Source organism: Antechinus flavipes, chromosome 4 (genome assembly GCF_016432865.1).
Source record: "Antechinus flavipes isolate AdamAnt ecotype Samford, QLD, Australia chromosome 4, AdamAnt_v2, whole genome shotgun sequence".
In the NCBI taxonomy this organism is placed as follows: domain Eukaryota; kingdom Metazoa; phylum Chordata; class Mammalia; order Dasyuromorphia; family Dasyuridae; genus Antechinus; species Antechinus flavipes.
Genome location: NC_067401.1, coordinates 426515505 through 426537648, shown reverse-complemented (window position 1 = coordinate 426537648; position 22144 = coordinate 426515505). Strand labels below are relative to the sequence as shown.

Below are 22144 nucleotides of genomic sequence, written 5' to 3'. Positions count from 1 at the left end.
AACTTTCTACCACAGTTACCAGATTAATCTTCCTGATGTACTACTTTTTTATTCTCCTCTCAAAGACATTTAATTGTTACCTGTTTTCTAAAGGACTTAATCCAAAAAATCAACTTGGCATTTAATTCACAGTGAGGTTTCCTGATTGTCCTTGAATATATGCAGCTCTCTCAGGGCTTTTGTTTATATGATGTCTTTCTGGACTTATAATGATATATATATATCACTGCATAAAAGAAAGCTCAGGTGCCCAAGTAAAATCCTCCATGAAACTTCATTTGAGAATTCCAATCTGCCTTGATCTTTCCCTCTTTGGAGGGAAAATAGCATGTACTATTGCCTTCTTTTTTAATATCTCATTATGCCTCCTAACTGTTAGCTGGACTTCAAGAATCTGTATGATCCTCTCCTTTTTTCTCTTGACATTCTCTTACTTGGTGACCTCAAGAGCTCCCATGGGTTTAATTATTATCCCTATGGATGGGGTTAACTCTGAGATTTGTATTCATCTCTACTTTTCTTTCTTTTTTTTTTTTTAATAATAACTTTTTATTGACAGAACTCATGCCAGGGAAATTTTTTTACATTATCCCTTGTACTCGCTTCTGTTCTGATTTTTACCCTCCCTTCCTCCACCCCATCCCCTAGATGGCAAATAGTCCTATATATGTTAGATATGTTACAGTATATCCTAGATACAATATGTTTGTAGAACCGAACAGTTCTCTGGTTGCACAGGGAGAATTGGATTCAGAAAGTAAAAATAACCCGAGAAGAAAAACAAAATGCAAATAGTTTACATTCATTTCCCAGTGTTCTTTCTTTGGGAGTAGCTGCTTCTGTCCATCATTTATCAATTGAAACAGAGTTAGGTCTTTTTGTCAAAGAAATCCACTTCCATCAGAATACATCCTCATACAGTATCATTGTTGAAGTGTATAATGAATGATCTCCTGGTTCTGCTCATCTCACTTAGCATCAGTTCATGTAAGTCTCGCCAGTCCTCTCTGTATTCATCCTGCTGGTCATTTCTTATAGAACAATAATATTCCATCACATTCATATACCACAATTTACCCAGCCATTCTCCAATTGATGGGCATCCATTCAATTTCCAGTTTCTAGCCACTACAAACAGGGCTGCCACAAACATTTTGGCACATACTGGTCCCTTTCCCTTCTTTAGTATTTCTTTAGGATATAAGTCCAGAAGTAACACTGCTGGATCAAAGGGTATGCACAGTTTGATAACTTTTTGGGCATAATTCCATATTGCTCTCCAGAATGATTGGATTCGTTCACAACTCCACCAACAATGCATCAGTGTCCCAGTTTTCCCGCATCCCCTCCAACATTCATCGTTATTTTTTCCTGTCATCTTAGCTAATCTGACAGGTGTGTAGTGGTATCTCAAAGTTGTCTTAATTTGCATTTCTCTGATCAGTAGTGATTTGGAACACTCATATGAGTGGTAATAGTTTCAATTTCGTCATCTGAAAATTGTCTGTTCATATCCTTTGACCATTTATCAATTGGAGAATGGCTTGATTTCTTATAAATTTGAGTCAATTCTCTATATATTTTGGAAATGAGGCCTTTATCAGAACCTTTAACTGTGAAGATGTTTTCCCAGTTTGTTGCTTCCCTTCTAATCTTGTTTGCATTAGTTTTGTTTGTACAAAGGCTTTTTAATTTGATATAATCAAAATTTTCTATTTTGTGATTAGTAATGATCTCTAGTTCATCTTTGATCACAAATTTCTTTCTCCTCCACAAGTCTGAGAGAGAAATTATCCTATGTTCCTCTAATTTATTTATAATCTCGTTCTTTATGCCTAGATCATGGACCCATTTTGATCTTATCTTGGTATACGGTGTTAAGTGTGGGTCCATGCCTAATTTCTGCCATACTAATTTCCAGTTATCCCAGCAGTTTTTATCAAATAATGAATTCTTATCCCCAAATTTAGGATCTTTGGGTTTGTCAAACACTAGATTGCTATAGTTGACTATTCTGTCTTGTGAACCTAATCTATTCCACTAATCAGCTAATCTATTTCTTAGCCAATGCCAAATGCTTTTGGTGACTGCTGCTTTATAATATAATTTTAGATCAGGTACAGCTAGACCACCTTCATTTGATTTTTTTTTTCATTAATTCCCTTGAGATTCTCGACTTTTTATTGTTTCATATGAATTTTGTTGTTATTTTTTCTAGATCATTAAAATATTTTCTTGGAAATCTGATTGGTATAGCACTAAATAAATAGATTAGTTTAGGGAGTATTGTCATCTTTATTATATTTGCTCGGCCTATCCAAGAGCACTTAATATTTTTCCAATTATTTAAGTCTGACTTTATTTGTGTGGAAATTTTTTGTAATTTTGCTCATATAATTCCTGACTTTCCTTTGATAGATAGATTCCCAAATATTTTATGCTGTCAACAGTTATTATGAATGGAATTTCTCTTTGTATCTCTTGCTATTGGATTTTGTTGGTAATGTATAAAAATACTGAGGCTTTATGGGGATTTATTTTGTATCCTGCTACTTTGCTAAAGTTATGAATTATTTCTAATAGTTTTTTAATAGAATCTCTGGGGTTCTCTAGGTATACCATCATATCATCTGCAAAGAGTGATAGTTTGGTTTCCTCATTGCCAACTCTAATTCCTTTAATCTCTTTCTCGACTCTTATTGCAGAGGCTAGTGTTTCTAATGCAATATTGAATAATAGTGGGCAACCTTGCTTCACTCCAGATCTTACTGGGAAAGGTTCCAGTTTTTCCCCATTGCATATGATGCTTACTGACGGTTTTAAATATATGCTCCTGACTATTTTAAGGAAAAGTCCATTTATTCCTATGCTCTCAAGTGTTTTTATTAGGAATGGATGTTGGATTTTATCAAATGCTTTTTCTGCATCTATTGAGATGATCATATGGTTTTTGTTTGGTTGGTTATTGATATAGTCAATTATGCTAATAGTTTTTCTAATATTGAACTAGCCCTGCATTCCTGGTATAAATCCTACTTGGTCATAGTGTATTATCCTGAGAATGATTTTCTGTAATCTTTTTGCTAATATTTAAGATTTTAGCATCAATATTCATTAGGGAGATTGGTCTATAATTTTCTTTCTCTGTTTTCAAACCTACCTGATTTAGCTATCAGTACCATGTCTGTGTCATAAAAGGAGTTTGGTAGGACTCCTTTCCTACCAAGTGGTGTAGCACACTTGGTGCATATATGTTTAATATAGATACTGCTTCATTATTCATTCTACCCTTTAGCAAGATATAGTGCCCTTCCTTATCTCTTTTAATTAGATCATTTTTTGCTTTAGCTTGATCTGAGATCAGGATGGCTACCCCTGTTTTTTTTTACTTCACCTGAAGCATAGTAGATTTTGCTCCAATCTTTTACCTTTAACCTGCATGTATCTCCCTGCTTCAGGTGTGTTTCCTGTAAACAACATATTGTAGGATTCTGGCTTTTAATCCATTCTGCTAACCGCTTCCTCTTTATGGGGGAATTTACCCCGTTCACATTTATGGTTAAAATTACCAATTCTATATTACTTGCCATCTTGTTAACCCGTTTATGCTTTTCTCCCTTCTTTCCCCCTTACCCCCCTTCCCAGTATTAAGCTTGTGAGCACCACTTGCTTCTCACAGCCCTCCCTTTTTAGTATCTCTCTCCCCTCCCTTAGAGTTTCTCCCTCTATCTTACCCCTTTCTCTCCCAGTTTCCGTATTTCCTTCCACTTAGCTTATTCCTTCCCTTTTCACTTTTCCCTTCTCACTTTTCAATGAGGTGGGAGAAGTTTCACCATAGATTGAATATGTCTAAAATTTTTGTCTTTAAGCCAATTCTGATGGCAGTAAGATACCCACTATATTCATCCCCCTCCATTCTTAATCTCAGATATAATAGGTTTCCTTTGCCTCTTCATGAGATGTAGTACCCCCACTTTACCCTTTTTCTGGTACAATGTCCTTTCCACATCTAGTTTCTAGAACAAGGTATATATGTATTCTTTATACATCTTTATAGCAGAAATATAGTTCCCAAGATTTATTTTTACTTTTTTAGATTTCTCTTGAGTTCTATATTTGTAGATCAAACTTTTTGTTAAGTCCTGGTTTTTTTCATCAAAAATAGGTGAAATTCGCTTATTTCGTTGAATGTCCATCTTCTTCCCTGGAAAAAGATGCTCATTCTGGCTGAGTAAGTTATTTTTGGTTGCATACCAAGTTCCTTAGCCTTTCAGAATATCATATCCTAGGCCCTTCGATCCTTTAATGTGGATGCTGCTAGATCCTGGGTGATCCTTATTGTGACTCCTCGATACTTGAATTGGTTTTTCTAGCCATTTGCAGTATTTTTTCCTTCGAATTTCCTTCGAATGAGGGTTCTGGCATTTGGCCACTATATTTCTTGGTGTTTTGATTTTAGGATCCCTTTCAGTAGGTGATCGATGAATTCTTTCAATGTCTATTTTACCCTCTATTTCTATGACTTCTGGGCAGTTCTCTTTGATAATTTCCTGGAAAATAGTGTCCAGGCTCTTTTTTTCATCATACTTTTCTGGGAGTCCAATAATTCTCCGATTGTCTCTCCTGGATCTATTTTCCAGGTCTGTTGTTTTCCCAAGAAGGTATTTCACATTCTTTTCCATTGTTTGATTTTTTTTTTTGATTTTGCTTGACTGATTCTTCTTATCTCCTCAAGTCATTCAATTCCATTTGTTCGATTCTGATTTTCAATGAAGTGTTTTCTTTACTCACTTTTTTAATATCTTTTTCTAATTGTCCAGTTGAGTTCTTTTGTTCTATGAAATTTTTTTCCATTTTGCCAATTTTGTTTTTTAGAGAGCTGTTTTCTGTTTCCAGTTCACTAATCGTATTTTTCAAGGATTTGATTTCTTTATCCAGTCTGTCTTTAAGTGAGTAGGATGACTTCTCTAGACTCTTTTGCCAAGCTTCCCTCTCCTTTTCCCATTTTTCTTCTAGCTCCCTTGTGAGAGCCTTTTTAATTTCTTCTATGGGATTCATCTGTGCTGAGGAACTGATGATCTCCTTTGGGGAGTCACCTGGAGACAGTCTGTTTTTAGTCTCCTCAGGGTTTAGTGTCTGCTCTCTATCCGTATAGAAGCTGTCAAGAGTTAAGAGATTTTCAATTTTTTGCTCATTTTGTCAGAGAAGAATCAAAGACAAACTAGCAGGACTGTGCTGCGCCTGCGCTCTGAGATCCGAGAGCGTGCTGAGACACTGTGGGGGAGGGGTGGCCAGGTCCCGAGAGACTCCAGCTGTTTGGGGTTGTATTCTTCACACTCTCTCACATTCTCTCTCCCTCCTCCCTCCCCTCCTCCCCCCTTCAGAAATGGCTGAGATCACACCCCACCCCCCTCTGGTCTGCTTGGCTGTGAGCTGCCTCCCGTGCTCTCACTGCTGTGCTGCTGCTGCCTGTCCTCAGCCTGGGCCCCGATCTAAAACCGCCCCCGCCCTTGAGCAAAAACAGACCTTTCCTGGTGAATTTCAAGGATGTCTTTTCTTGGTAACTATTTGTGGGTTTTTTTTCAGTCAAGCATTAATTCAGAGGCTTCTAATGAAATGGATTCTGAGAGAAAATGCAGAGCTTACACAGCTGTGTGCCTCCTCTCTGCCATCTTGGCCGGAAGTCCCCATCCTTACTTTCTTTGAGTTCCAATTGCACCTCTCCAATTGTCTTTTGAAGGTTTTTGAATTATATATTTTGTGAGCATCTCAGATTCAACATTAGAAATTCAGAACAAATCGTTATTTTCTCTTTATAGTTCATCTCTCTCTTCCAAATGGGTAGGCTCTACTGTGCTTCTAATCTCCCCAAGTTTGAATCTTCATTGTCCTCATTCTCACCTTACATAAATCTTGTCAGATCTTACAATTTTTAGTTCCCCAATCTTAAATCTGTCCTCTCTTTCTCACCATTCTAATTCAAGTTTTTTATAACCTTTGGTTTTTTTAAATTAATTTTTTGTAGTTACCAAAAATTGATTTTTCTTCCTCTCTCCCTCATCTCTCCTCATTAATAAAAAGAAGAAAACTCTTATACAAATAAGCATAGTCTAGCAAAACAAATTCCTGTCTTGTCTATGTCTAAAAAGAGTGTGTTATTTAACCTATATCAGATTGCTTGCTATCTTGGAGTGAGAGAGAAGAAAGGGGAAGGAGAGAGAAAAATTGGAAACACAAAATATTATAAAAATGAATATTGAAAACTCTTTACATGTGTTTGGGAAATGGAACACTATTGAAAAAAATTTTAAATTGTCACACACACACAAAATATGTTTTAGAGATCATTTAAGTTTCTTAGAGACCTCTGTAGAAGGTTGCTTGCTTCTTTCTCATATCTTCCTGCCTGGACTCTTGCAGTATCCTTCCCTCTGGTTTGCCTATCTCATATTTCCTCCACAGTTTGCTAAAATAGCTCTCTTAAAGCAGGGGTCCTCAAACTTTTTAAATAGGGGGCCAGTTCACTGTCCCTCAGATTGTTGAAGGGCCGGACTATAGTAAAAACAAAAACTTTGTTTTGTGGGCCTTTAAATAAAGAAACTTCATAGCCCTGGGTGAGGGGGATAAACATCCTCAGCTGCCGCATCTGGTCTGCGGGTGTAGTTTGAGGATCCCTGTGTTAAAGCATAAATCTGATCATGTTGTTATCACCATTTGATAAATTTGACTGGCCACCTATTCCCCTTAGAAACAAATGTAAATTCCTTTGTTTAGCATTAAAAAAATCTTTATAGTCTGACATTGCTTTCCTTCCTATGTCCTATGGTTGAGTCAACAAGCATCTCTTGAATGTCCACAGTGTGTCAGGTGCTAAAGTCTTGGGATATCAAAAGAAGGCAAAAAATAGTCTCTGCTTTCAAGGAGCTCAAAGTCCAATAGAGAAGAAAGTATGTAGACAACTATTAAAATAAAGATAGGATAAACAGGATCATTGTAGAGAGAGTCTGCCAGATGGAGGAGGACCAGGAAAAGCTTCTTGCAGACTTGAGGGGAGCCGGAGTGGTGGAATCATTGCATTTATCAGAGTTCTTAAAGTCTTTCAAAGTTGTTTTTGTTTTACATTATTTTTCTCATTTTATAAATAGTTTCTTAGGTTCTGCTCACTTTACTCTGCATAACTTCTTGCAAGTTTTCCCAGGTTTCTCAGAAATTAGCCCTTTTGAGTCAGCTATCTTTGTTCTATCTTTTTAAGATATTTTTCTTGGCCTATATAAGCCCTGTATGTGTTATTGTTACAATCCTGTGTTTAAGAATTAAATGCTAACCATATTGGCTTCAATGTTCTTGCTTTTTCTAGGATGTCTTTGCTTGAAGCCATTTTCTACAGTTTTGAGCAGTGTTCGGGGGAGCTTTCTTTGCCTGCTAATTTGCCAGAAGTTATAAGCAAAGGACAAGCTGAAATGGCTGTCACTTTATATCAATATGTCTGTGTTCACTTGTGCACCTTCATTGCTTCTTTTCACCCATCACTGTTCCCTGAACTGGTAAGCTATGGTAAAATTCTAGGAAAAATTTATCAGTAGATATAACTCCTACTCTTTTTACACTGAAATTATGGAACATGGAAATTGGAGAGAAAAGTTGTGGAATAGATAAAAAGGACGTTTCCATATAGTCTTTTTAATAGACATTCTTCTTTAATACTTTATTTTTCTTCATCTTTATTTAATATTCAGCCTACAAAATTTCATTTCAAAAATTAGGTTTATAAAGGCTAAATGTTATATATGATTAATTTTTAAACCAACCAATAGAGGACAAAATTTTAAGTATCTTGCTCCTTCTCTCCTCATATAGGCATATATTAAAATTTCCTATCCATTATTCCTCCCTCTCTTCATCCTTATATCTAGAAAGATATTAATCACATAAACATACCTAGATATGATTAGCATAAACATCCATTTTATAGGCTGGCACACTTTTCATTATGAATTATTATTCTCACAGTGAAGTTGAAAAGGCTTATCTTGTGTGTAATCTCAGACTCTGTCCTGGATCCTCTTCCCTCTGTAAATTCTATTGGTGATCATATCAGTTTACATTCATCTCTATGTAAATAGTCCTGTCATCACCCAGCACCTCAAAATCATTATGTCTAAAACAGAACTCATTTTGTTTCCTCATATATCCATATATGGATAATATAAAGATGTTTGTTGTATTGTCCAAAGTCTAGTACACTATCTCTAACCTTACAGGTAGACTCAAACATTTCTTAATCACAGGAAGAAAGATAGGAGTAGTTACTAGCTCCTTTCCAACCAATCATATTGTTCCTCACATTGATGGTGAGCTCTTTTAACCAGTTATAACTTGTTCCCCACAATTCTATACTCCCCAAACTCCCATACTGTTCTGTACTCTCAGAAGAGAGTTGTTCCTGTCATGCAGGGTCTTAGATTTCCTGAGGAGATCCTATTTATTGGTGAATTCACACTTTGCTAATAAATCAATCATACTTAGAGCTTTGTGCTTCAGTTTATTTTGACTGTAACAAGAGCCATCTTCAAACTTTTCCCATTTTCATTCATTTGCCAGCTTGGACCAGTTATATGTTCATAACATCTGTTGCGTCTGCCCCTTTTCTCCATTCATACCAGAAGCGTCTTCATTCAGGCCCATCCAGATATGTCTCTCTCTATTCATAGTTTTTCTTCTCCATTTCATTCTCCATGAAGCTACTAAACTAATTATCTTAGAGTACCAGTTCTGACCACGTCACTCCCCTGCTCAGGAAACATAGCAACTCCCTCTATCTTCCATAATAAAATATACATTACTGTGTTTGATTGTGTTTCAGCATTTGTAGCCCTTAACAATCTGACTTTTAGCTTTCAGTCAACAGATTTGTACTTGTTATGCCTGGCACTATGCTAGGTGCTAGGGTGGAAAGGACAAAGTGAAACAATCCCTGCCATCAAGGAGCTTACATTCTAGTAGAGCATGTGGTGGCTGTGGGTGTGTGTACACATAAATATAATGTGTAACATTTTAAAATATAAATTTGTTTTAATTTAGGATACCATATTATTGAATGCTGTACTTAATTCTGGAATGATTACCACCTTATTAGCTATGGATACATGGTGCTTCTTGGCCCGGTAAGGTATAACCTAAAGTTGCTGTGTGACGTGTCTTTATATTGATTTCTAGGAATAAATAGCAATAATTAATTGTCAGTTCAAAGATACTTTGGTTTCAGGTTTAATCTTTTGTATAGAAAAAGTGCTAGTGTTGCTGATTAAAGAACCATTTTAGGCCATCTTTCAGAAATCTAGATTAAATTTCTTAGTTTATTTTTTGTCATCTTAGAAATGATTGAAGTTTTAAAATATTTTTTCTTTTTAAAAATATCTGTTGCTTTACTAGAGCTCATTTCCTTGCTTGTCTTAATAAGTATATGGGCCTGAATTATTTCTCTTTTGTATCTCAGGTATGGGACTGCTGAACTCTGTGCCCATCATGTGTTCATAATAGCACATTTGGTGAGTAGGATAAGTCTATTTGTATATAGGTATGCAAATTCTTACTTCCACAGTGATCAGAATGAATTGAACATGGATAAAATGAATTTTTAAAATGAAAAGGAACTTAAAATTGAATGTAAAATAGAAACCAGAAATTAAAAAACAAAAACACTTCTTTTTCATCTGATTCAAATAAGATTTAACCTTTCATAGTAACATCTGAATTAGGACTCCTTATGGAAACGGCCACTTGGTGGTGTCAGAGTGCTTAGAGTACCAGGCCTAGAGTCAGGATGATGCCGCCTGAGTTCAAATTTGGCCTCAGGCACTTAACTATGTAATCCTGAGTTTCCCCTTAACTTTGTCTGCCTCAATTTCCTCATGAGCTGGAGAAGGAAATGGTAAACCACTCCAATATCTTTGCCAAATAGAATCATAATTAGATGGGCACAACTCAAAATGACTGAACCAAATGGAAATGAAATTAAAAGTGATCTGTTTTTAACTTTACTTATTTGAAAAAAACAAAAGTTTAAAAAAAAGGGGAAAAATAAAAGTTATGCTGGTGTTTGCTTTAAATGAAAAGGAAATAGATCGAGGGAGGGAAGTCCATTTTAAATCCTGAGAAGTTTTGGGTACCTAACCCTAAATTCTTTTGGTCTCTATACCTTATTTGGAAATTTTGACAAGACTGATTGATCAAAGGATAATTTTTGTATATAAAAACATTTTCTCCTACTAGACGATATGGTTCTTCACAAATTCTTACTCTAAAATATGATGGAAGTGACCTTAGGTTCAAGGCTTTGCTAGAAGAACACAGACTTAGGTTCTCTGACTGGAAAGGCCTTGAATATGGGATCTGCAGCAGAATGTGTTTGCTTTGTGAAGACCAGCTTAGCTGAGTATGAAGAACCTTATCACCAGTATGCTTGTTCCTTCTTGATGAATTCTTTCACCATGTCTAAAACCAAGAAAAGTGCAAAATATTTCTGAGTCATCACTCACCCTCCTGCCTTATCTTTCCACTTTAGCAGTTATGGTAGCAAACTGGTAATAATAATAATATTAATAATAATAATAATAAAATAACACAGTTTTAAAAGTCACATAGTTTTTAGACTGCCTAAATAGAAGCTTCTGATAATCTAGATTTGAGGTATTGTCCAGTGACTGATTTCATATAAATGGAATAACTGAATCTTTTGAACTAGACATTCTTATTGTAAAAGAAACTCAAAGGCAAAAAGAAGTGGCCACTAGATGGAAGGATGTCTCATATGTTTTCTTTGGGAGAGGTAAATGAAGAAGTGTTGGTTATAAGTCTAACCACAAATACTATTTAATGAGACCTTAATCAATTCATGTAATAGTGCCCATGAGAAGTATTTCCAAGGAAACCATCGGTGATAATATCAGCTTAGGCACAACATCTGTTACAAGGGATCAAGATGTAGAGAAAATTGAAGAATTTTATAAAACTCTCCTCATTCAAACAGCATATACTTTAATGATCTTCATTAATCCCTTCAAGGATCCCAAAGAACAGATGATTAGAATGAGCCATTTGAGTATATTCTACTGTTTCTGTCTAAGTTCCTAATTCTCCTTCATTCTCTTTTTAAGAGAAAGTACAAAGTATCATTCAAATCATTTGTCCTTTTCTGTCTCAGAGAGGCAAGTTACTATGTCTGTAGAAGCTGTCTGGGAAGGTATATTACCCCAAACCTCCCAATTCCTTGCCTAGGAAACTTACAGCTTAATAGGAAATTGTGAGAAAATATATCGAATATCATATTACTTAAATTCAGAAAAGAGAAAATAAACTGAAATTTAAAGAAAAAGTATTCAATTTATTTTCCAAATGATTTTCTTCAAGAATATGACAGTGTTCTAAATGCTGATACTCAGTACCATGTATCAGTGTAGAATGAAAGATAATGGAAATATGAAAACTGCAAAGAAATTTAGAAGGCAAAGGAACAAGTTGCTTTTGAATTAATGCCCATAAAAATAAGACAGCAAGCAAGAAATTTCTCTGGAGGTTTTGTCAGAAGCCAATTTCCATTACCTGAGAAAATTATAAGAGCAATCAATTTAAAAAAAACAAACAGTCAGCAAGCATTTGTTAAGTGCTTTACTGTTTGCTAGGTACTTGCTAAGTGCTGTGGATAGAAATAGAAGCAAAAAGATAGCTCCCCTCCCCCTCTTAAGGAACTTATGTTCTGGTTGGACAAGACAACTATAAAAAGAGAAACTGAGAAGTAAAGGAATGGAGGGATAGCATGAGGGAACTAAGAGCAGAAAATTAGGAATGGCATATCTGGATCCTTGGCCCAAATGGAAGCTAAGAGAAGAATACACCAATGAGAAAGAGGCCTGAAGGGTCTGACTGAGGATTCAGCTAAGACTTGGTGACCAAGTCCAAATAGTTTAAATGAGGGATTTGTTGTCTGAGGAGTATTACAACAGTTTAACAGATATTCAACCAAGCATTCCTTTTCAAATCCATGTGAGTCAAAGAACGTGGGTTCAAATTCTGCCTCAGTTATTACCTATGTGACATTGGATAAGTCAACTGACTTCTCAGCCTCTGTTTACTAATTCATAAAATGAAGGGGTTGGATTAGGTGCTTTCTGAAGTCTATTTCAACTCTAAATCCAAAATCCAGTAGCCTTCAAATATTATGGGAGGGAAATCCAGAAGTCTACCAGTTTTATTTGTGCAGGGTGAATTCTCAGCTCAGTGCATCTGGTTAAATTTAAAAAAATCTGTTGTAAAAAAGACAGATGTGATGTTGAATGACATAGATCACTACATGTATAAATTAATTGTATTTGCTTTGAATACAATGTTTCAGCTCAAAACAGAAGAGCATTTATAGCATTTAATAATCTAAAGAAAATAAAAATGGTCCCCACTCAAGTAGTTTGTTTGGAAGGCACAGATTGTTTTCTCCATGAAATCAAGATTTATCTTCATAGCTTTATGTTTTAATTTTTGTTTCCTGAACAGGAATAAGAACAAGTAGATATTCTTATCTTAAGTGAAGATAACAGTAATGATAACAGTAATAATACTGTAATTAGCATTTATGTAGTGCTTTACAATTATGATCTCATTTAATCTTTGTAACAATCTGAGAGGTATGTATTGTTGTTGTTCTCATTTTATAGTTGAGGAAATTGAGACAAATGACTTTTCTCCCTTCTCCCCCAATCAAATCCCATAGCCAGTATGTGTTGGAGGCCAAATTTGAATTCAAGTGATCCTGGCTCCCAATCATCATGCTGTCTACAATGTTACCAGTTGAAATATATATTTTTTAAATGTGGCTTTCTCTTTTACTAGAGTTTAATTGGGTCCTAAACAGAATTTTAGAAGTTGCTAGTTATTTATTTAATTTATAGTTTAAATATTTTTATTTCTATGATGTTGAAAACCTGTGTTTATCTTTTTGGAAACTAATGTGAAAAAATTTTAAAACTACCTGAATAAATCAATTAGAATAAGGCTTAGTAATATATAACTTTTTTTCTTCAATATTTGACTGCCTTTAAAGCCATATTGTTGGTTAGATATTTTTTGTTACACTTTTTACAAGTTAGATTACTAGCTTGGCAAGTAAACATTAGTATCTAATGTGAAGAAAGAATTCAAATGAGAAGATATGTTGTGCAATTCTGATCTGACCTTTTTAGGTGTTTGGTGTTTACAAATGTATTGACATAGGCTTTTAACATTTTGAAAGGAAATTTATCTGGTTAAAAAATTTTCATGATAAGGAAACCAGTAGAACCTAGAAAATTCTTCAATCAACAAACCCTCGATCCTTGCCAAACAAGAGATATTCCAGTCAAAGACAGCAACAGTTTATAATATTAACTAATTTGTAAGATAGTATAGAGGAGGTAGGAGAAGGTTACAAGAAGTTTAGGTTCATAAAACAAAAGTAATGCAGGAAAAACAATTTTGCAAAAACTTGGTAACAGACCCATTTAAAGTAGTCATTCTGAGGACATTTAAGGATGAAGCTTGAAGAAAGATAGCCAAAATATGAAGTATGTAAAAGCTATGTAAATATGTTTTTATCATATTCTTTTCCCATCCAAACAATAGAACCATCATAGTCATATTATATCAGTTTCTAATATTTTGCATTAAGAATTGAAAGCATTAAAGAAAACAAGGATATGATCAGCTAGACTAGACCAGATATATCCAGAGGACGGCTCTGCTTCAGAAGACACAAATTTAAAGGTCCTGAGGAATAATCCTTAGTGCATGTGAAAGAAAGGAAGTTATAAGAGATTTAAAAAAAAAAAAATTGAGAACTGTTATTTTAGTCCTCTTTCCAAAGGAAGCAATTAATGCCATCTGTACAAATTTTTTTTTCCCCTGAGACAATTGGGGTTAAGTGATTTGTCCAGGGTCACACAGCTAGGAAATGTTAAGTGTCTGAAGTCAGATTTGAACTCAGATCCTCCTGACTTCAGGGCTGGTGCTCTAATCACTGCACAAATACATCCTTGATGAAGTTGTAAAAAAAAAAGCAGCAAGCAGATTTTCACAAGGAATATCATACAGACTCTATATCTACTGTTAAACAGTTGGCCGACATAAAGAGAATACAAGATCCCTCTGTCCTTTTTATTAACTACTAAAAGGAAAAAAATAGGCATTTGATTTGTTGAAGGTGTCTCCCACACATAGACCAAAGTCATGTAAATCTTTGAAACATAACTGGATGATTTTGTTTATCACTGATCTTAAATATTAAGTGGGACATAAAAGCCACTATTGCAAAGATACCTGTTACTGAGTCCAAATGGAACAGGGATTATTGATTTGTGATTCTTTAGATGCTCTTATTTTCAGATCATATTGTACTAATTACACCAAGCACTGGAAAGCTGAAAAGTCTTCTCCAGGAGAGTCTTAATTATTCAAAAGAACTATGGCCTAACTGTACATCCTAGGGAAAGAAAAAAAAAAGCAATGAAAAATGAAGAATGCTTGTTGTCCAGTACTAGAATGTGCATTCAAATGAATAACCCATAAATTTGGTATATTAGTACATGTATCTTAGGTAGACACTGCACATAGTCAGTGAACTATGTCCAGAATTGAATAGGACAATGGTCTGAATTTTCTTTGGGACCCCAAAACTTCTCCATTAAACAAATTATTGTCTTTTTAATAATAGGATCCTTTCAGAGATGGAGTGTGGGGCTAAAATTTTTAAAATACCTGTCTCCAAAGAATTAAAGTTGAGGGTTTCCAAAGGGAAATAGAGAGGCTCATGATAGATATACATTATCCCAAAAAAAAGAGTTGTAGAACAGAGGTGGTGTAAAGAATATCTTCAGAGAAATTTATGATTAGAAAAGATTGGCCCAAGTCATGTAGCAAGAAGAAGAATAATCAATGTGCGTCAGCATATTTCTTAACTATCCAACATCATGTCACAGGAACTAGAGGATGGCTCCCAGCATGTTGGGTAGACCACTGTGGAAAATGTAAGCAATGTGATGGACAGCAGGCCTAGAAAGCGAATAGACATGGATCAGTTATGTTAGCCATAATTCTATAACAATAAGATTGCAAATCCATCAAAATATGGAAGATTATTATTGTTCCTTTAGGGAACTCTGTTCTAAGTACTCTCTCTCTCTCAGTATCTAGCTTCATTCTCTGTGTATCTTAAGGGCTTACCAAATGGCAGTGGAAAATCTTAAAGCATCTTTTAAATAAGGAATTCTTTTTCATTCACTTGGAATATGGTTCTGAGTGAGAATAATTTTACACTTATTTGCCTTTGAACCTTACCTGTTAACAAGTCAGCAAGCCAACAAGCATTTATTAAACATTCACTACTTGCCAGGTATTTAAGTGCTTAGGATACCAAGAAAATGGAAAAAAGTTAGCCCTGCTTTCAAAGAGCTCCCAGTCTAACGGGAAAAACAGCATGAAAGGAAATGTGGACAAGCAAGGTATATATTTTATATTAAGTATATTACGCACACTTGGCATCCTTGCAATTTCTTGCAGAAGAAAATGTCTACCAGCTCCTTGCCTTCTTCACTAGCTATCCCCGTAAGCTCACTACTCATTCCTGAGAATACATATAGATAGATGGTTGGATGGATGGATAGCTCCATGGATAGATTTATAAGAATCTATCTCTATACAGATATATAGATACAGACACACACACACACACACACACACACACACACACACACACACGGAAGGATGTTGAGAAAGCCTTGCAAAAAAATAGTAGTTTAGTTGACTTATATGAAGGTTATTAATAGTTAATTTACAACTCATCTAGGGCCTTGTATGCCATATAGAAATTTAATAGTGGCAAAAACATTTCATTTTTTTTCTTTTGCAGATTAAGTCTTGCCCTGGAGAATGTTACCAGCTCACTAATTTGTCAATTCTACTAAGACGATTATTATTCCTCATGGATACACACCATCAAGTAAGAATGCCAATACCCTTTTGTCTTATGATACACTACTTTAAATTGAAACTAAATTTCATTTGAATGATTCTTTTTTAAATTTAAATATAAATTCGGTCTTGGCTACAAATTTTAAGTATATTGATTCATTTAAAGAAAATGCTTAAGTGTGAATAGTGGTTTGTTAATTCTAAGTTGTTATTTTTATCATGACTTTTAAAAAGTTGTCCACTTAAAATCCTTGCCTTCCTTTCATATACATGTAAGATACTTGAAAATATTTCTTTATCTAAATTAAAGTTTTTATTCAAAGTAACTTCTTGCACTTTAGAAGAAAATATTAGGTTAAGTTTTACTTATGCATATGATGGCATCTCAAGTTTTTCTACTGCTTGAATTGAGCGTTAGGTTAAAACTTACACATATATTAATACCTCATTTATCCACTATTTTTGAAGATTCTCACTTCATAAATTTCCAAGGTGCGTAAAGCATCTTTTATGAAAGTACATTTGAAACAAATGTTTACTTAAACAGTAATTTAATATCATTAACCTTTTCTTGATGGTAAGGGCATTGCTGTGTGCTGCAATATAGTAGTTGTCCTTGGTCTTTTTTGTAAGTTTGTATTATTAGTATTAAATGGATTCAGATTTTTGTTCTATGGGAGATTTTTTAAAATATTTAATTATTTTTTTCTGTATCCTCCATTGTCATTCTGTCATTTTTCATTTCTCAGTGTTGTCTGTGTGCCATCCTGAATTCTGTTTTAATTTGTACCTTTAGCTCTTCTGTGAGCTGGCAAATCAGAGATCAGAACTTTTTAGTTTTGTGTGAAATAAAAATGCAAAGACTTCAGGGTCTTTAATGAAAAATGTTACTCAGTCACCAAGCATTTAATAAGTTTCTGCTGTATGTCAGTTAGTGTATTAAACTGAGAATAGGAAAAAAAAATTTTTTAAATAAACTGAGAATAGAAAAAAAGGCATTCAGGTTCTACCTTCGAAAGAGCTCAGATTCTAATGAGAGACAATATGCAAATGACTATACAAATAAAAGGGATGATACATTAAAAGGCACTAGCTGGGATGAATAGGGTTGGTAGGGCTGAGGGCCAGGGAAACTAAGAGATGGAGTTGAGGAGTAAAAAGTATTCCAATCATAGAAAATGGCTGATGAAAGAGGCAAGGAGTAGGAGATTGATAATGCATTGAGGGCAACAAAATGTAAGACGACTGGAAAGATAGCAAGAACCAGGTTGTGAAGGTCTTTCAAAGACAAACAAAGGATTTTATATTCAATCCTAGGAATAACAGTGAATTTATTGAATGGAGGAGTGATATGGTTAGACCTGTGCTTTTAAAAGAATCAGTTTGACAGAGGAGTCAAAAAGATAGCTTGCAGAGAAACGGGGCAGGGAAGCCAAGGAGCAGATTGTTACTGCAATGGAGCTGTGAGTGATAAGACTTGCACCATGGTGGAAGGAAAAAAGGATATATGCAAGAGATGTTTCAACAGACCTTGGCCACAGATTGGATATATAGTGTGAGTGCCAGTAAGGAACTGAGTCTAGCGTGTGAGATGGTGGTAACTGGGAGGATAGTGATAGGATTACGCAACAGTAATAATTTTCTGTAGGGAACAATTGTTACTAATAAGTGTGATGTTGCCTACTGGAGGAATTTTCACAATGTCCCCTATTTTATTAGTAAAATCTTTGAAACAAAAGAAGGGACTTTCTATTAAATATCTATCAAAGACAAAACTTATTTTAAGATCAGAACACATACTTTTTGCCTCATGATCACTTACCAGCTTTATTCACCTGGTTACCATATTTTTTTAAAAGTATTAATTATTTGTTTAAAGCAACCTACGATCTTGAATGTGTTTTCATCAGTTTTAAAAAATGGAAGTTACCGTAAAGATGGATCTGATATAGATTATTTTATAATTGAGCATTTCAAGTCTACTGTTTATATTATAATAAAGAAAAAAATCCCATTTTTATTTCAATATTTTGCTTTCTATTTGTAAGTTCTTTGGGTCTATTAAATGTGTATGTGAACATGGTGTTTTACCACTGTTGTTAATAGAAAATATACATTGTGTAGTTTACTCAGTAGTGGAATAGATTTGCCATCCACTTTTTCTTATATGAGGCTATAATCTATAATTTCATAGGCTAGAGAAAAAGTTAATTGAAGTTTCAGCATCAAACTTGTGACCTAGTTTTCATTAAATACTTGGGCCAAACCAGCTATCATGTTTAGCTAAATATCCATTTCTTATTAGCATAATTTAATATTATGTCTATCAATCAAACCAGAAAAAAGAGTTCAGAAACATTCTGTAAGTTTTGTTATACATACAGGGACATTCTGTTCCCTTTAAGACTTTGTATGACAAATAGTTTAATACTCATATTTAAAGTTTCATAGTAGATTTACAACAAATTTTCCTTCAACTGCTTTTTTGAATTTTTTTTGGAGGCAGTATATGTTGAAAAGAGAGCAATATTTGTCTTAATGCTTCAAAAAATTTTATGAAAAAAATAAGTCTTTATTAAAAATTTTTGTGCAGTTGATTAAAAGGAGTTTTAGAAATGCTAAACAATAAGTGCTTATATGTAACAAAAAAGAATTTATTGACCAGGTTGTTATTCATCCTTATAAATTTTCTTTCAGATGGAATTTATCCAGAGATTTTCCCCTAAAGAAGCAGAGAATCTGCCTTTGTGGCGGTATATTTCCTTCAAGGCTTTTTCTCCTGAATTTAAAAGCCAAATAGCAAATGACGTTATTTTGGTGGGAATTGCACAGTGTAAGAAATGGCTAAACAGCAGTCATACTTTGGGAGAACTTGTATCAGTGGTAAGAAAAGAGCTAGCAAATAATTGAAATTACTCTTCAGCATTTTAGATTGTTATGGAATTCATGTAAATATCTGCTTTTTTCTTGATAAATCTAAAAAAAATTAATTTAACAGTATTTAATTTCTTATTTTTATATTGGGAAAATTTTTGAGTATTCATCTGTTTCTTCTTCCCTCTCCTCCTTTATTGTTAATGTTGTTTTTTTAACAAATAATAATTGAAGAGTACACCTAAGGTAAGTGGTAGGTTTGACTCAACTATATCCAACTTAATTTTTTAGGGTATCACTACATAAAATAAGAAGCATTAAAAAGAATCACTGAAACAATACAATGGAGGAAGTTCTTTTCAAAAGACAATGCTACTCGAAATCATTTAATAAAAAAGTATTAGGCACTTATTTTATATAGTATCATACAAGTATGTAATTTGGATTTTAATATATGTTATAGTGTTCAGTAGACATATTTAGTGGGGACTTCTGTTAATTGTTCATCACTCTATATAAATCCAGTAAGTCATGGATTAAAAGTGCTTGCTTTATTGAAATAAATATTAAGTTCTTCCTTTATTTTAGAGTAAGTTTTTTGTCACTTAAGTAGAAAAGGTTTAAATTTTTCTGATTTTTCATTTTTTTTTTTAACAAAAATGCCTACGATTAAAACAAAGCGGATATGTTCCTTCTACTGACTATATACTCTGTCTAAAAGTGAAAAATATTCAGACTGAGACTAACAAGACTGTCCAGCTAGTAACTTGAAGTATTTTTTTTGGTAGAAATGGAAAATGAATATAATAAAGATGCACCCAAAATCTTGACTTGAAAAATTTAATTTTAGAATCTGTTAACACAATTGTGCAGAAATCATTGCTGCATATGCTAAATTTCCATCATTCTTTTACCTCTCAATCATTTTTTCATAACCTAGTCATATTGTACAATCATGTATCTTATTGAATCAGTCAACAAAGATATATTAAGTGCCTACTGGGAATATAGAAAGCTAAATATGAAATAGCTCTTGCCCTCAAAGAGCTTACATTCTCTCAGAAAGAACATTTAAGATCATTTTTAGACTAACCTCTTCATTTTACTTATTTCTATGTGTATGTATAAGTTTATTTTCCTATTTAATATGGTTATATGGAGTGTTTAGTTTCTTTAGTACTACAATAGGTATTTCATTGCTTTAGTGATTGAAGTTTATGATCCTAGCTATTCCCTCAACTGGTTTAATTCACAATCCATTCATGCTTTCTCAATTCTACATAAATTTTTTAAAATATCATTTTAATTAATATTTTAATAACATTTTCTTTTTCCAAGTAGTTTTGAACATTCACCTTTGCAAATTTTTCTTCCCCTACCCCCCCAAAAAAAATAACCCAACAAGCAATCCGATATAGGCTAAACAATCCTATGTAATTTTTCTTCATACTTTCCATAAATCCTCTATGGAGGAAACATGCAATAAGCTGGAGACGTTCCTTTAGGTCTGTCAGCATTTATGAAAGAATCAGGCCATTTTCTCTCATTCTTGGTATATGACCAGCCCACTTCTTTTTATGATCATACAAGTTTGTAATTATGTCTTTTGTGTCACTTCTTGAGCATAAGTCATTGTGGTAATGTATGACCCATTGATTATCTCTCTCTTACCCTTTTGGGTTACCTATAATTTTGATTCTATGGAGCTCTAAGAGCTCCATAATTGCAGGCATAACACATCACTGACAATATTGGTTTTGAAAATATGGACATTTGTTTCAAAGAACAACTTGTGATCATTGAAAATGTAATTAATTTCTCAAAAAAGAATCCATTCTCTTCCCTTAATTTTTTGCTTTTATATCATTTTTCCATCTGGAAGTACCTGGCTTGCCAATCTTACCCAGTGGGTTGCCTAAATGCAATTCTGATGAGAATTGTACTGTGTATGCGTTATGTATTAAGTAGGCATACTTACACACTAGCCGTAAAAACAAGTACCACATCTATATATCATTGGTTATATGAGAAAATGACTCCTGACTTCCAGATAGCTCAATTATAAATGAACTTTTATAATGCATATTCTAAGTTAGAGGCTGCTTGTAATTTCTTGTGCTTTTTTATGCTTATGAACTCTCTTTAAATGAAGTGCCATTTCTATTTCTGTTCTTAATTTCATACTAATAGAGAGAAATATGTTTTTTGTTTAGAAGCATGAAGCAAGGGTTTCATGTTTTCAGTAATAGATCTTTTTAACAAAGAAATGACTGAAAAACATGCTTGGTTGTTTTTACTGCCTCTAAACCAAGGATTCTTCACTTTTTTTGTGTGCCATGGGCCCCCTTGGTCTTCTGGTGAATCCTTCTCAGAAAAATGATTTTAAGTGCATAAATTAAAATAAATTCATAGAATTATGAAAGAAGCCAATTATATCAAAATAGTTTTTTTAAAAAAGTGTTGTCTGGGATGATGTCGAGGTAATCATGTAAAGCTTTGACTTATAAATCTAATTCTGTTTCTTTCCTTTCTTAGAATGTTGCACTATCTGCTTTGCTTACTGTGTGTAATTCTATAAGTGAAGCTTTGGAAATGGGCCAACAAGCAGGAGTCCTGGAAACTATGAGTTCACTCTGGACAATCCTGAATGTTAAACAAGTAAGGAAATAACTTAGCATTTTCTTGAATAATTAAACAAACTTCAGTCCTGAAAGAATAATGGTTTTGGATTTTTGCTAGGTTAGATTGTCTCTATTTTACTGCCGTGAGGCTTCTTTCTAAGACCATAGCATTTGTCAGGTTCTAACTAGACTTGGTGGAAAGAAGGGAAAGGATAGTTTATTTTCCCTCCTCCTTTCCTCCCTACAGATCCAAAAGACTGCCCACCACCTGCACTTACAGAGAACAGAGCCAACTTACTTTACTTATTTGTAGGCTTGAGAATTGTATTTGGGGATTTGTTTTTATTGAGAAAACCTTTGTGAATTAAAATAAACTTGAGAAACCTGGCTTGTCAAACTAGTGGATCCTGAAGGGGTATAGCCACATTTTGTGATGCTGCTGAATAGGCTGCTTTAATAACATTTATTCTTGCATTAGTATTTTTAGATTTCCAATATTTCACTATTTTCTCATTAGCATTTTTTGGTCCCTTGGTACATTTCACCTGTGTTCTTAACCTGATATCATGAACTTAATTTTCAAAAAATATAGTAATAACTTTAATATAATTGTTTTCATTTGTAATTCTGTGTTTTATTTAATGCATTTAAAAATA

At 34.0% G+C, this 22144-nt stretch overlaps 1 protein-coding gene across 4 annotated transcripts in view; it reads left to right on the top strand.

Annotated features, from left to right (window-relative positions):
* FIRRM (FIGNL1 interacting regulator of recombination and mitosis) overlaps positions 1-22144 on the top strand; it is a 63434-nt gene that overhangs the window by 26265 nt on the left and 15025 nt on the right. For all 4 annotated transcript variants that reach the window (XM_051998982.1, XM_051998981.1, XM_051998977.1 and 1 more), the window contains 6 exons: positions 7358-7544; positions 9082-9164; positions 9497-9548; positions 15932-16021; positions 18691-18876; positions 21403-21525. In XM_051998982.1, coding sequence (XP_051854942.1) covers positions 7358-7544; positions 9082-9164; positions 9497-9548; positions 15932-16021; positions 18691-18876; positions 21403-21525 — 721 coding nt within the window. The remainder of the gene's footprint in view (positions 1-7357; positions 7545-9081; positions 9165-9496; positions 9549-15931; positions 16022-18690; positions 18877-21402; positions 21526-22144) is intronic.